Source organism: Coregonus clupeaformis, chromosome 30 (genome assembly GCF_020615455.1).
Source record: "Coregonus clupeaformis isolate EN_2021a chromosome 30, ASM2061545v1, whole genome shotgun sequence".
NCBI lineage: Eukaryota > Metazoa > Chordata > Actinopteri > Salmoniformes > Salmonidae > Coregonus > Coregonus clupeaformis.
In genome coordinates this window covers 45,157,441-45,169,129 of record NC_059221.1, presented here as the reverse complement: position 1 = coordinate 45,169,129, position 11,689 = coordinate 45,157,441, and the positions used below count along the sequence as shown (strand labels likewise).

The window sequence follows — 11,689 nt, the reverse complement described above, 5'->3', positions numbered from 1 at the left end:
TGGAATATTGGAAAGTGGTCAGAAATGTCAGTATAAAGTGTACCTGTTTTATCCATATTATTCAAAGAATTAGTCAAAATATTATCAATATTATCTGGGGTGGAGTTTGTTGGGGTGGAGGCACCATCTTTCTCTTGGCAGACTGAATGTAAAAGCTAGTCCAATGTAGGAGTTTCAGATGCTGAAGTTGACTGCTTTGCACTTCCATACAGTTGCTGTCCATGGTTTTGAATTTTCCAGAGCCATAGATACACTTAGGGTTTTGCAGTATTAAAAGCAAAAATATGACATATATTTTATATATGTTTCTACGCTATGTGGTTAGAATAATACTGCGAAATTGTGGACATTATGATAATGCCCTTTTAGTGTAAGAGCTGCTTGAAAAGACCGCCTGAAATGTCAGCCTGTTTTAGTGGGATGGAGTTTTGGCCTGCCTGGTGACAATAAGACCAATTACAAATAGAGTACCAATCCTCTTTGCCAATAACAGCTTGTTTTATTTTTTCCCCTTCCCACTCAGACCACTCCCAGACAGTCATAGCAAAATTATTGCATGAAAAATTGCTCTTTGCTAACAAGCTATATTTGATTCTTTTTGAAATTGTTACACAGAAATTATTTGATATTGAGATAAAAACAGCTGCATTGGACCTTAAAAAGACAGTTATATTTAACCAAACACTGACATCTAGTGGAAGTGTCCTGCACAGATTCAAGCTGATATAAATTACAACTAAGCAGAGAGCTCCACCCCTGACTTACTTGTTTAGCAGGAAGGAGCAAAGCTCACAACAGAACAGCGCTGTAACATTCAGCTATTCAGCATTCAGCTAAACTGATTTATGTCTTATAGGGGGACCAATAATCTTTTAAAACAATCAAGAATCTAAACAACAGTTGGAACACCAGCAGGAAAACATAGATTTCTAAATTCAGTTTTCAAAAGTAAACCTTCATCAAGAGAGTTTTCAAAAGTGAAACTAAACTTTCTGTTCAAAAGCCATAACAGAGAGATAAGCAGTGAGAAATGGCATCTAAAGCTTTTCTCTCAGAGGATGATTTCTCCTGTGCTGTATGTCATGACATCTTCAAGAATCCAGTGGTCCTGTTCTGTAGCCACAGCTTCTGTAAAGCCTGTCTGGAGGAATACTGGAAACAGAAGACATCTCGGGAATGTCCAGTCTGCAGAAAGAAATCATCAATGGAATTCCCCCCCTGTAACCTGGTTTTAATGAACCTGTGTGAGGCCTTCTTACAGGATAGAAGTCAGAGAGCTTCAGCAGGGTCTGAGGTGCTCTGCAGTCAGCACAGTGAGAAACTCAAGCTTTTCTGTCTGGAGGATAAACAGCCCATCTGTTTTGTGTGTCAAACTTCAAAAATGCATAAAAGCCATGACTTCTGCCCAATAGATGAAGCTGCACAGGATCATAAGGTAGGAGATGTATTTAACACTACTTGGCTTACAGCATGTACTGCACATATTGTGAAATGTGAATAAAGATCTGTGTGCCAATCCACTCCTTTTACACACAGCATCTGTTTATAATGTTGTTTCATTCCAGGAGAAACTCAAGATTGCACTGGAGCCCTTACAGGAGAAACTGAAGGTCTTTAGAGAAGTTAAACTGACCTGTGATCAAACAGCAGAGCACATCAAGGTAAGAATACAGAGTGAAGCTGAGATATAATTATATTGTAAAGATTTACCATAACTCTGTGGAGTTATGGATGATCAATTATTGATGATATATTTGACATTCCTCTCTGCTGTATCCAGAGCCAGGCCCAGCACACAGAGAGGCTGATTAAGATGGGGTATAAGAAGCTTCATCAGTTTCTATATGCGGAAGAGAGAGCCAGGATAGTTGCACTGAAGGAGGAAGAGGAGCAGAAGAGTCAGATGATGAAGAAGAAGATTGAGGAGTTGAGCAGAGAGATATCATCACTTTCAGACACAATCAGAACCATAGAGGAAGAGCTGGGAGCTGAGGACATCTCATTCCTGCAGGTAAGGACTGATCTACCTCTGATAAATCAACTGCCCTATCTATTATGAAATAAATATTGTAGCAATATATTCATATGTTTTAGATTGATTTTCTATGATCAATACATCTTTTAATGTGTTATTTTGTTTCCCTACAGAACTACAAGGATACAGTGAAAAGGTAAGGGGACTTTATTACGTCTCTCTCTTCTCTGGGGTTCTGTACCCAACCCCACACTAGTGTAACCCTTAATTCATGTTGTAGGTATTTAACACTATCTCCACCACCAAAAAACAACTGAAAACTATTACTTGTGGTTTAATGTCTCCTGGACCAGGAGATGCAGCCAATCAGTGATGAAGATTCACTCTGCCTCTTTTTTTGCTTCCACCCTCTCCTGACATGAGCAGGTGCCCTTGGGAATATTATTGCTTTCAAAATAAAAGTCCCCAGGGTACAAAATAACAGTGCCTCAATACATTATGCCAAAATACAAATCATAGCAAAAGTAAGGCTACAGTTGTGTCCCCCTACAAAAGGAAACGTCCCCATTTCAATGACAACTTGAGAACACCCTGTCAACCTGACAGAAAACAACTGTAGGAGGGCTGAGGCTAATCATTCTAAGTAACAAAGTCCTTTAACTTGGAAGGCTTTTGACTGTTCGGCCACACCTTGTTGTGGCAGGGGCCTGTACTACAGGAGGTGGCCCGTTTGGTTCAGCATCATGTCTGGGGTTAGGGTAACCCTGGGCAGGTGGAGGTATTAGAGGTATTTCCTGATCCCCAGCGGCAATGGCCGGGGCATGGACTAGCACACGGAATGGGATAGAGTCTGGCGCCCGGGCTGGTGGGCGGTAAGGCAGAGTCCCGGACAATGAGGTGGGAGTGGGTCTATGTCTTACTGGCCTGATGTGACCTCTTCATCACCTTGTATGGACGCTTCCATCTTTGTGCAAGTTTGTTCATGCGCTGGGCTGAGTCATCCAAGAAAACCAGGTCCCATTCCTTGTATGGGCAAAAAAACACCTTTCGATCATGATGATGTTTCTGTTGCAGTTTTGCCATTGTAGACTGCTGGTCCGCCTCCTTGGGGTCGTGTGTGAGTCGTGTGGTCAGGTCCTGGGCATAAGCAGTGGGTGTTGAGGGGGCTGTTTGTGCGAGAGATGAGTTACCGTTAAACAGGACATCCACTGGCAGACGAGGCTCTCTGCCATGAGCTTGAAAGTAAGGGGTGAAGCCTGTACTCAAGTGCACACTTGAATTGAAGTACAGCTCCACCTGAGGGATATATTTGTCCCATTCCCCACCGTACTGACTGATGTACTTTGTAAGCTGGTCCTTCAGGGTCCGGTTCTGCCTCTCTACCATGCCAACGCACTGAGCATGATATGGCGATGTGCGTGTTTTTTCAATGCACAGTACTTTGCATAATTGTTTTACGAGGTCTGACACCATTTTTGTGAATGTAGGGCCAATAACACAGTTTACGAGCTCTCAGCAAAGTACGCTCAGCACCTAAATGTCCACTGAACACATTTCCATGAAGGAGAGTCAGTTGCTTTTGGGATGAGTGCCTCTGGAAGCAGTGGCATGTATTCATGGATGCCAAGGGAAGCCAGGCTTCCCACCAAAAATGACCAAGAAAAACCATACAAAATAATGTATATTTCGTCTCTCTGTGTTTCATAAATGTCCTTCAATTCGCAAGAGGCTGAATGTATCTCACCGGAGAAAGCATCCAAGCAAACGAAACAGTACCCCTCTGTCTCTGTATGTATAGCCCATCTATCCTGACTTGTCAAAAAGAGTATGACATTGTTGCTGCCCGTAGCATTGAATGCAAGGGAAGCCAGGGAGAATTTGGCCTCCCTTGATAAAAATAAAACGATAAATAGCCAATCAGTGTGAGCTCAACTGTGAATGGTCCTGGCACACCAAAAAAAAGTGTCAAATGAAGCCAGTTTGGATTTGGCTTCAAACCAATCAAATCACATTAGAAGCCAAACGTCACAGACAGAAAACTTGACTTGTTGCATCTCGTTGTGTAGTTGTCCTCCGGTGGCTAGCTAGCTAGCTCAAATTGTCCCTTTCCTAAATTAGCCTTGGAAAGAAATAGGGACTTGAACTTAAATCTCTGTACTGGCCAATGATTATAACAGCGTTTCTGATCCAACCATAAATCCATACTTTGTGTTCCTGGCTGACAGGATGGAAGTTCAACATGTAGCTAGATGTAGTTGGCTGGCTAATGTTAACTAGCTGGCCTGGCGCATCCTTGCCGATGAATGGAAGTTAGGCTAGCGAGCAAGCATTTTAGACAGGTAGCCTATGACAACAAAAACTAAAAGCGTGTACTGTATGACAGAGTCATAGACTGTTCAGGCAACATGAAAGAGGAGGATGGCATTGGTGTTTCTCTACAAGTAGGGTGAGTCAACAGGTTTTATTCTACTTGCACGCACACGCACACACACACACAGAAATCAGTAGCATGGACCGACCCATCATATTTAGCTTAGGTTGATTGGACTAAATAGTTTTTGGTATCATTTAGTTGTCATCGTATTATACTAAGCATTAGATGATGTTGAAATGTTGAAGTTAAAATGGTGCTGAAATAGTGGAGGCAGCGCCTATTTTATTTGAGAATTGCGATAACTTTGATCATGCTGTAGGTCATGTAACTGTTTGTTACATCCAAGTTTTGTGGACTTCAATGAACAGATGTTGCTCTCTGGTTTTATGATGAAACCAAGGTGTGGTTGAATTTATTCTGTAACTGTGTCTTCTTATTTTCTCGGCCTTTGGGACTATATATCACTGTGTCAATGCATATGAACTAACAGGTTATAGAGCAAACAACGCAATTATCACAACACATAGGTTTTAATATGGCCATAACACATATTACAACCTCTGTGTTGTGATAATTGCGTTATTTGCTCAATAAATTCAGTTAATTCATATGCCTTGCGACCGTGATATATAGGCCTAAAGGCCGAGACAATAAGAAGACACAGTGGCAGAATAAATTCAACCACACCCTTGTTTTATCACAAAACCGGATAGCAACCTCCGTCCAGTGAAGTCCACAAAGCATATTGCATGTAACAGACATGACCTACAGCATGGTCAAGCAAGTTAATGTTTCCGACATATTCGGAACACTAAACAACTATTTAGATTTAGAGCCACAGAGAGTTACCGCAAGTCACAAAGAAAACAGGAGCTCCCTCCACTATTATGTAAAAATGTATGCACGCATGACTGTAAGTCGCTTTGGATAAAAGCGTCTGCTAAATGGCATATTATTATTATTATTATTATTATTATTATTATTATTATTATTATTATTACAGCACCATTTGCTTAGTCTAATACAGTGACAACTAAAATATATCAAAAACTATTTAGTCCAATCAACGTAAGCTACATATAAGGTGGCTGTCCATGGTTCTGATTTCTGTGTGCGTGTGTGTGCGTGCGTGTTTGTGCAAGTAGAAGAAGTTGTTGACTCACCCTACTTGTAGAGAAATGCTAATACCATCCTACTCTCTTTCATGTTGACGAAACGGTCTATCACTCTGTCATACAGTACACGCTTTTATTTTTTGTTGTCCTCGGCTACCTGGCTGAAATGCTTGCCATTGCATTCTCGTTTGGACCAGACAGCATCAGATAGATGGCCTACACGTAGAGAGACAGAGGGGCACTGTTTCGCTTGCTCAGATGCTTTCGCCTGTGAGATACATTCAGCCTCTTGCAAATTGAAGGAAAATTATGAAACACAGAGAGACGAAAGATACATAAAAAAATTTTTTACAAAAAATATTGGTCAATTGTTTTGGGAAGCCTGGCTTCCCTTGGCATCCATGAATACACGCCACTGATGGCTAGTGTCTCAGAAGTGTCTGAAATAGGAGCAAGGTGTGCAGCGTTGTGTAGGGCCTCAAACGTAGGAATAGGGGAGGACGAGGAGGTAGAGAAGGAGGCGCAGACACAGGGCTAAGGTGGGTGATTAAACACTGTACCTCTTTGCTGATTTCTGTGTGTTCAGGTCTCCGTGACATGGCGTCTGCGTTTGCATGTTGTTTTCCTTCCCTGTGTACCATAACATAGTCATACACATCCAATTCCAAGATCCAACTTCCTCTCCTTCCTGTGGGGTTACTATCCCCTGGACATTTCTTGAGGCAGACAAAAGGCTTGTGGTCTGTTATAACTGTGAATGAACTGCTGGACAGGAAATGCTTAACATTTCTGACAGCCCATACAACAGCCCATAATTCATGGTCATAGGTGGCCCACTTTCTTTCTGATGATGAGAGGGTATGACTGGTTTATGCTATGATACACTCCCAGTTGTCTTGGCGATGTGCAAGCACTGCCCTACGGCAGCCTTTGATGCGTCAGTGTAAAGTAGGAACGGCTCTGTGAACACTGGGTGTGCCACAATGGGAGGGTTCGTGAGAGCGTTTTTTTGTGTGTGAACGGCTTCCTCACACTCGGAGCTCCAGTGGAATCTAATTCCTTTCTTTGTCAGAGCATTCAATGGAGCCACAACAGAATCAACATTTCTTAACACACCTTCTGTAGTAGGAGCACAAGCCTGTAAAGGCTCGCACTTCAGTAGTCGCTCTGAGTGTGGGCCAGTCCCTGACCTTGTCCAGGTTCTTCGAGTTGGGCTACAGGCCATCCTTGGATATGACATGTCCAAGGAACGTGGCTTGGGTGCAAGCAAGATGACGCTTGGATTGAGCTTCAAGACAGCCTTTTGGGACTGCATGAACAATTCTTTGAGAGTCTGTAGGTGTTCCATGAAGGTCGTGTTGAAAACCAACACATCATCAAGGTAGATGAGGTACACTTTCCAATGTAGGCTACGGAGTACAAGCTCCACTAATCTCTGAAAAGTGGGAGGAGCATTTGTGAGGCCCATCGGCACCACTTTGCCAGTCATGAAGGCACTTTTCTCTCTGTCTTCCTCAGCTAGTTCAACCTGCCAGGAACCACTAGTTAAGTCCATTGTACTGATCCAGCATGCACCTGATAAGCTGTCCAAAGCATCTGATGTCCGTGGCAGGGGATATGCATCTCGCACTGTCACTGCATTCAACTTCCAGAAATCAAAGCAAAATCTGCTCTCCTCAATAAGGTTGTGAACTAACAACTTTTCAACTTGCCTGTCCAGCTCTTTCCTCACCTAGGCTCAGTCCTATATGCACGCTGATGGATGGGCGGGGAGTCTCCTGTGTTGATATTGTGTTTGATGAGATCTGTGTGTCCAGTTCTCCAGCTGCTGGAGCTACTCACTGTCCACTGGTGAGAGCTGGAGATGAAGTTTTGGGAGAGCCTGTGGTTGTGCCTGCACATTGTTCAAGGTGGTCTCGACTACAATCTATTCCTCACCTCCCTGACTGACAAGAGAATTAAACTCTCCTAGCAAGGTGTCCCTTGGGATATGACAGTCATTAATGGTGGTGTTAGATACACGGATGAATGTGACACCTTTCTTGACTGAGGACACAGTACATGCCACACACAGATCTGGGATGTTGCTAAGGTCAGGTTCAAGTAGCCCTATGTTGTCATGGTTCCAACTGTCACCAGAGGGCAGCAGAGACCGCCCTAGAGACTATAATGACACTGTTTTCAGTTCCTAATTATGATTTTGTTTTAGAGAGGTGTGTTTTCTGTTACCCTTTGCAGAAGTTTGATTCATTTGCCATGTGTGTTTGTCTCCTGAGTGAGTTATCGAGTCATAGTGTTTGTTATTTAAGTTATTAAGTTTTACTTTGTACCTACTGTTGAACTTTTTCCCAGTCAAGTATTTACGTTTATTCTAAACCACTGGTTCCTCGTCTGGTTCTCTTCTCTGCTCCTGGGTCCTACCTCACCACGTCACATACGTAGGTGGAGGACACTGACTGAAGCTCAGTTGGGGGTCCCTGATAATGTTCATCTGGGACAGGGCGGGGATGCACAGGGTAGTTAAAGTAACAGCATTGCATCTGAGTGGGGCACTGTGTCTAGAACACAGCAAGGGCACAGTCCAATTACACCAGTCTGTAACCCTTATTTCTTGTTGTAGGTAATTAACACTATCTCCACCGGAGGACTTGTGTGTTCAGCAGAAAAAAATCTAACAAGGGTTATAACTGAAAACTATTACTCAGTCATGAAGATTCACTCTGGTCTTTTTTTTCTTCCACCCTCTCCCGACATGAGCAGGTGACCCTGGGAATACTATTGCTTTCAAAATAAAAGTCCCCATGGTACAAAATAACTGTCACGGATTCTGCCGAGACTGCTCCTCCTCCTGGTTCGGGCAGGCTTCGGCGTTCGCCGTCCCCGGAGTACTAGCTGCCACCGCTCTATGTTTCGTTATTTGATTGCTTTTGTCTGTCTGTTACACCTGTGTCCATTTGTGTGTTGATTACTTGTCTTATACGTTCCTTGTTTTGCACTAGACTGATTGTGTGTTGTTATGACTGCCACTTTGTCGGAGCTACGTGTTTGCACTCTGTTTCGTTTTGTGTTTAGTGTTTACGCGTGTTGCGTAATTTTCCCTCGCCTCTTGGTTTTAGTCGAGGTCGGGTTTTCTCATTTACGTTGGACTATTAAAGTCTGTTGGACGTAACCTCTGTGTCCTGCGCCTGACTCCTCCACCACATCCACATCGGTTCTTAGTGACAATAACAGTGCCTCAATACATTACGCCAAACTAAAAGTCATAAATGTAAGGCTACAGCAGCACTGACTCCTGAATGTTTTTCCAGAGCCCAGTGCACACTGCCAGATCCAGAGAGGGTTTCAGGAGCGCTGATAGACGTGGAAAAGCACCTGGGCAACCTGCAGTTCAGAGTCTGGGAGAAGATGCAGGGAGGAGTTCCCTACAGTGAGTAGGTCTTTTAGATATAATGGGTATTAAACACTAAGTGTACAAAACACTAAGAACACCTGCTCTTTCAATGATATAGACTGACCAGGTGAATCCAGGTGAAAGCTATGATCCCTTATTGATGTCACTTGTTAAATCCACTTCAATCAGTGTAGATAAATGGGAGGAGACAGATTTAAGAAGTATTTTTAATCCTTGAGACAGTTGAGACATGGATTGTGTATGTGTGCCATTCAGAGGGTGAATAGGCAAGACAAAATATTTAATTGCCTTTGAACGGGGTATAGTAGTCTTTGTCAAGAACTGCTGCAACGCGGATGGGGATTTCACGCTTAACAGTTTCCCATGAGCCACCACCCAAAGGACATCCAGCCAACTTGAAAGAACTGTGGGAAGCATTGGAGTCAAGATGGGCTAGCATCCCTGTGGAACGCATCCGACACTTTCTAGAGTCCATGCCATGACGATTTGAGGCTGTTCTGATTGCCAAAAAATATTAGGAAGGTGTTCTTAATGTTTTGTGCACTGTGTATATTGGAACACCACTATAACTCTCAAAAACTGAAAACATAGACAGTGAATGATATTTAGAATTACCTTCATAATGTACATTTGCTTTGCACGTTTTCAGAAGATCTTCCAATAAGTAATGTGAAAATATAGAACACAAAACACAAACACATCATATATCATATAGAGGAATGTATTCCCCCTTGATTTGAATTAATCTAGTGTTTTTGATTTCTCTCCATCCAGCTCCAGTAACTCTGGACCCCAACACTGCCCACCCACATCTCATCCTGTCTGATGATCTGACCAGTGTGAGATACAGTGATGAGGAACAGCAGCTTCCAGACAACCCAGAGAGGTTTGATGGCCATATAATGGTCCTGGGCTCTAAGGGTTTTAACTCAGGAACACACAGCTGGGACATTGATGTTAGGAAGAATAAAGTCTGGGACCTGGGAGTGATCACAGAGTCTGTCCAGAGGAAGGGATACTGTGGATATTGGCATGGATCCTGGGGTGTGTTGTTTGGTGGTGGAGATTATAAAACACATTTACCAAAGCAGCCACTCACTCACCTCACAGTGAGACGGAACCCCCAGAGGATCAGAGTGCAGCTAGACTGGGAAGGAGGAAAGCTGTCATTCTCTGACCCTGTCAATAACACACATCTACACACATTCACACACACTTTCACTGAGAGAGTCTTTCCATTCATCTGCACTGGCTTTTCTCCCCTCCCTCTGAGGGTGTTACCAGGTAACGTCTCTGTATCAGTGGATACTGTCTCTGTCTAAATCAGGGACTAATGTGATGTAAATGAGTCAGTAACACTCACTGATGTCCTTCAATAAGATTCTGACAGAGGGAGGACACACTGTGATGTAGTATAGAGGACCTTCCTCCTTTAAGAACGTTCCTGCTGTAACACTTTCACCTGTCAGATAATCACCACTATTATGGTACTATATTACATTCATCACTGTTAATATTGTCCTCTGTAGCTCAATTGGTAGAGCATGGTGCTTGTAACGCCAGGGTAGTGGGTTCGATCCCCAGGACCACCCATACGTAAAAATGTATGCACACATGACTGTAAGTTGCTTTGGATAAAAGTGTTTGCTAAATGGCATATTATTATATTATTATTATTACAATTATTATTATTATTACTACAATAATCACTATTATTACTACAATAATCACTATTATTACTACAATAATCACTGTTACTATGCAATAATCGATATTAATACTATTTATCTCACACTTTCACCTGTCAGACAATAATCTCTAACATCTGACCAAATTATCCAATATTTTAGTTCTGGGTTAACTGAGATTGGTCAAACTATGGTAGTCATCACTATTATAGAATAGAAATGTCACCTGTTCGTTTTTGGGTTTTCTTTTTACCACATTTTGATTTTGTCTCTGGTTATGTTAACACTGGCATGTATCCCAATCAACTTGGGCTACCTGAAAAATATTTGCCGTATAGTGTTGTGGCCTTGGAGCAAGATTCAGTTAACTAGTTTGTGAACACCAACACATGTAACATATGTCTGTAGAGTGCAACAAATTTTCATCCAATAAAAATGTTAAATAATCTGGAGCTTCTTCCATCAGTGTTAGGATTATGGGGTTAAATTAAGATCAGCTGCACACATATACTGTCTACACACACACACACACACACACACACACACACAAACACACACACACATGCACGCACACACACACACAAACACACACACACACACACACACACATATGCACGCACACACACACACAAACACACACACACATGCACGCACACACACACACACACAAACACACACACACATGCACGCACACACACACACACAGACACACACAAACACACACACACATGCACGCACACACACACACAAACACACACACACACACAAACACACACACACACACACACAAACACACACACAAACACACACACACACATGCACGCACACACACACACAACACACACACACACACAAACACACACACACACGCACACACACACAAACACACACACAAATATAGACACACACACAGAGAATCCCGGGAGCTTGTTTGGGGAGTTGGTTTGTTGGGGTGGAGTCACCATCTTGCTCTTGGCAGACTGAATGTAAAAGCTAGTCCAATGTAGGAGTTTCAGATGCTGAAGTTGACTGCTTCGCACTTCCATACAGTTGCTGTCCATGGAGTTGAACTGACCAGAGACATAGATAGTCAGAATTCAGCTAACAGTCAAGTCAAGTCAGATG

At 42.7% G+C, this 11,689-nt stretch overlaps 1 protein-coding gene across 1 annotated transcript; it reads left to right on the top strand.

Moving 5' to 3' along the window:
- The first annotated feature begins 788 nt into the window (after positions 1-788).
- On the top strand, positions 789-10,462 carry LOC121546089 (E3 ubiquitin-protein ligase TRIM35). Its single transcript, XM_041857105.2, has 6 exons — positions 789-1,435; positions 1,566-1,661; positions 1,781-2,011; positions 2,149-2,171; positions 8,773-8,891; positions 9,651-10,462. The coding sequence occupies exons 1-6, from the start codon at positions 1,031-1,033 to the stop codon at positions 10,196-10,198; spliced, it is 1,422 nt and encodes a 473-aa protein (XP_041713039.2). The 5' UTR covers positions 789-1,030; the 3' UTR covers positions 10,199-10,462.
- The last annotated feature ends 1,227 nt before the right edge of the window (positions 10,463-11,689 follow it).

Bases quoted from the DNA above. Each gene is read 5' to 3' on its own strand.
- LOC121546089 (XM_041857105.2), top strand. From the start codon at position 1,031: ATGGCATCTAAAGCTTTTCTCTCAGAGGATGATTTCTCCTGTGCTGTA. The intron at 2,012-2,148 runs GTAAGGACTGAT...GTTTCCCTACAG, and splicing joins AGGACATCTCATTCCTGCAG to AACTACAAGGATACAGTGAA. The intron at 8,892-9,650 runs GTGAGTAGGTCT...CTCTCCATCCAG, and splicing joins GCAGGGAGGAGTTCCCTACA to CTCCAGTAACTCTGGACCCC.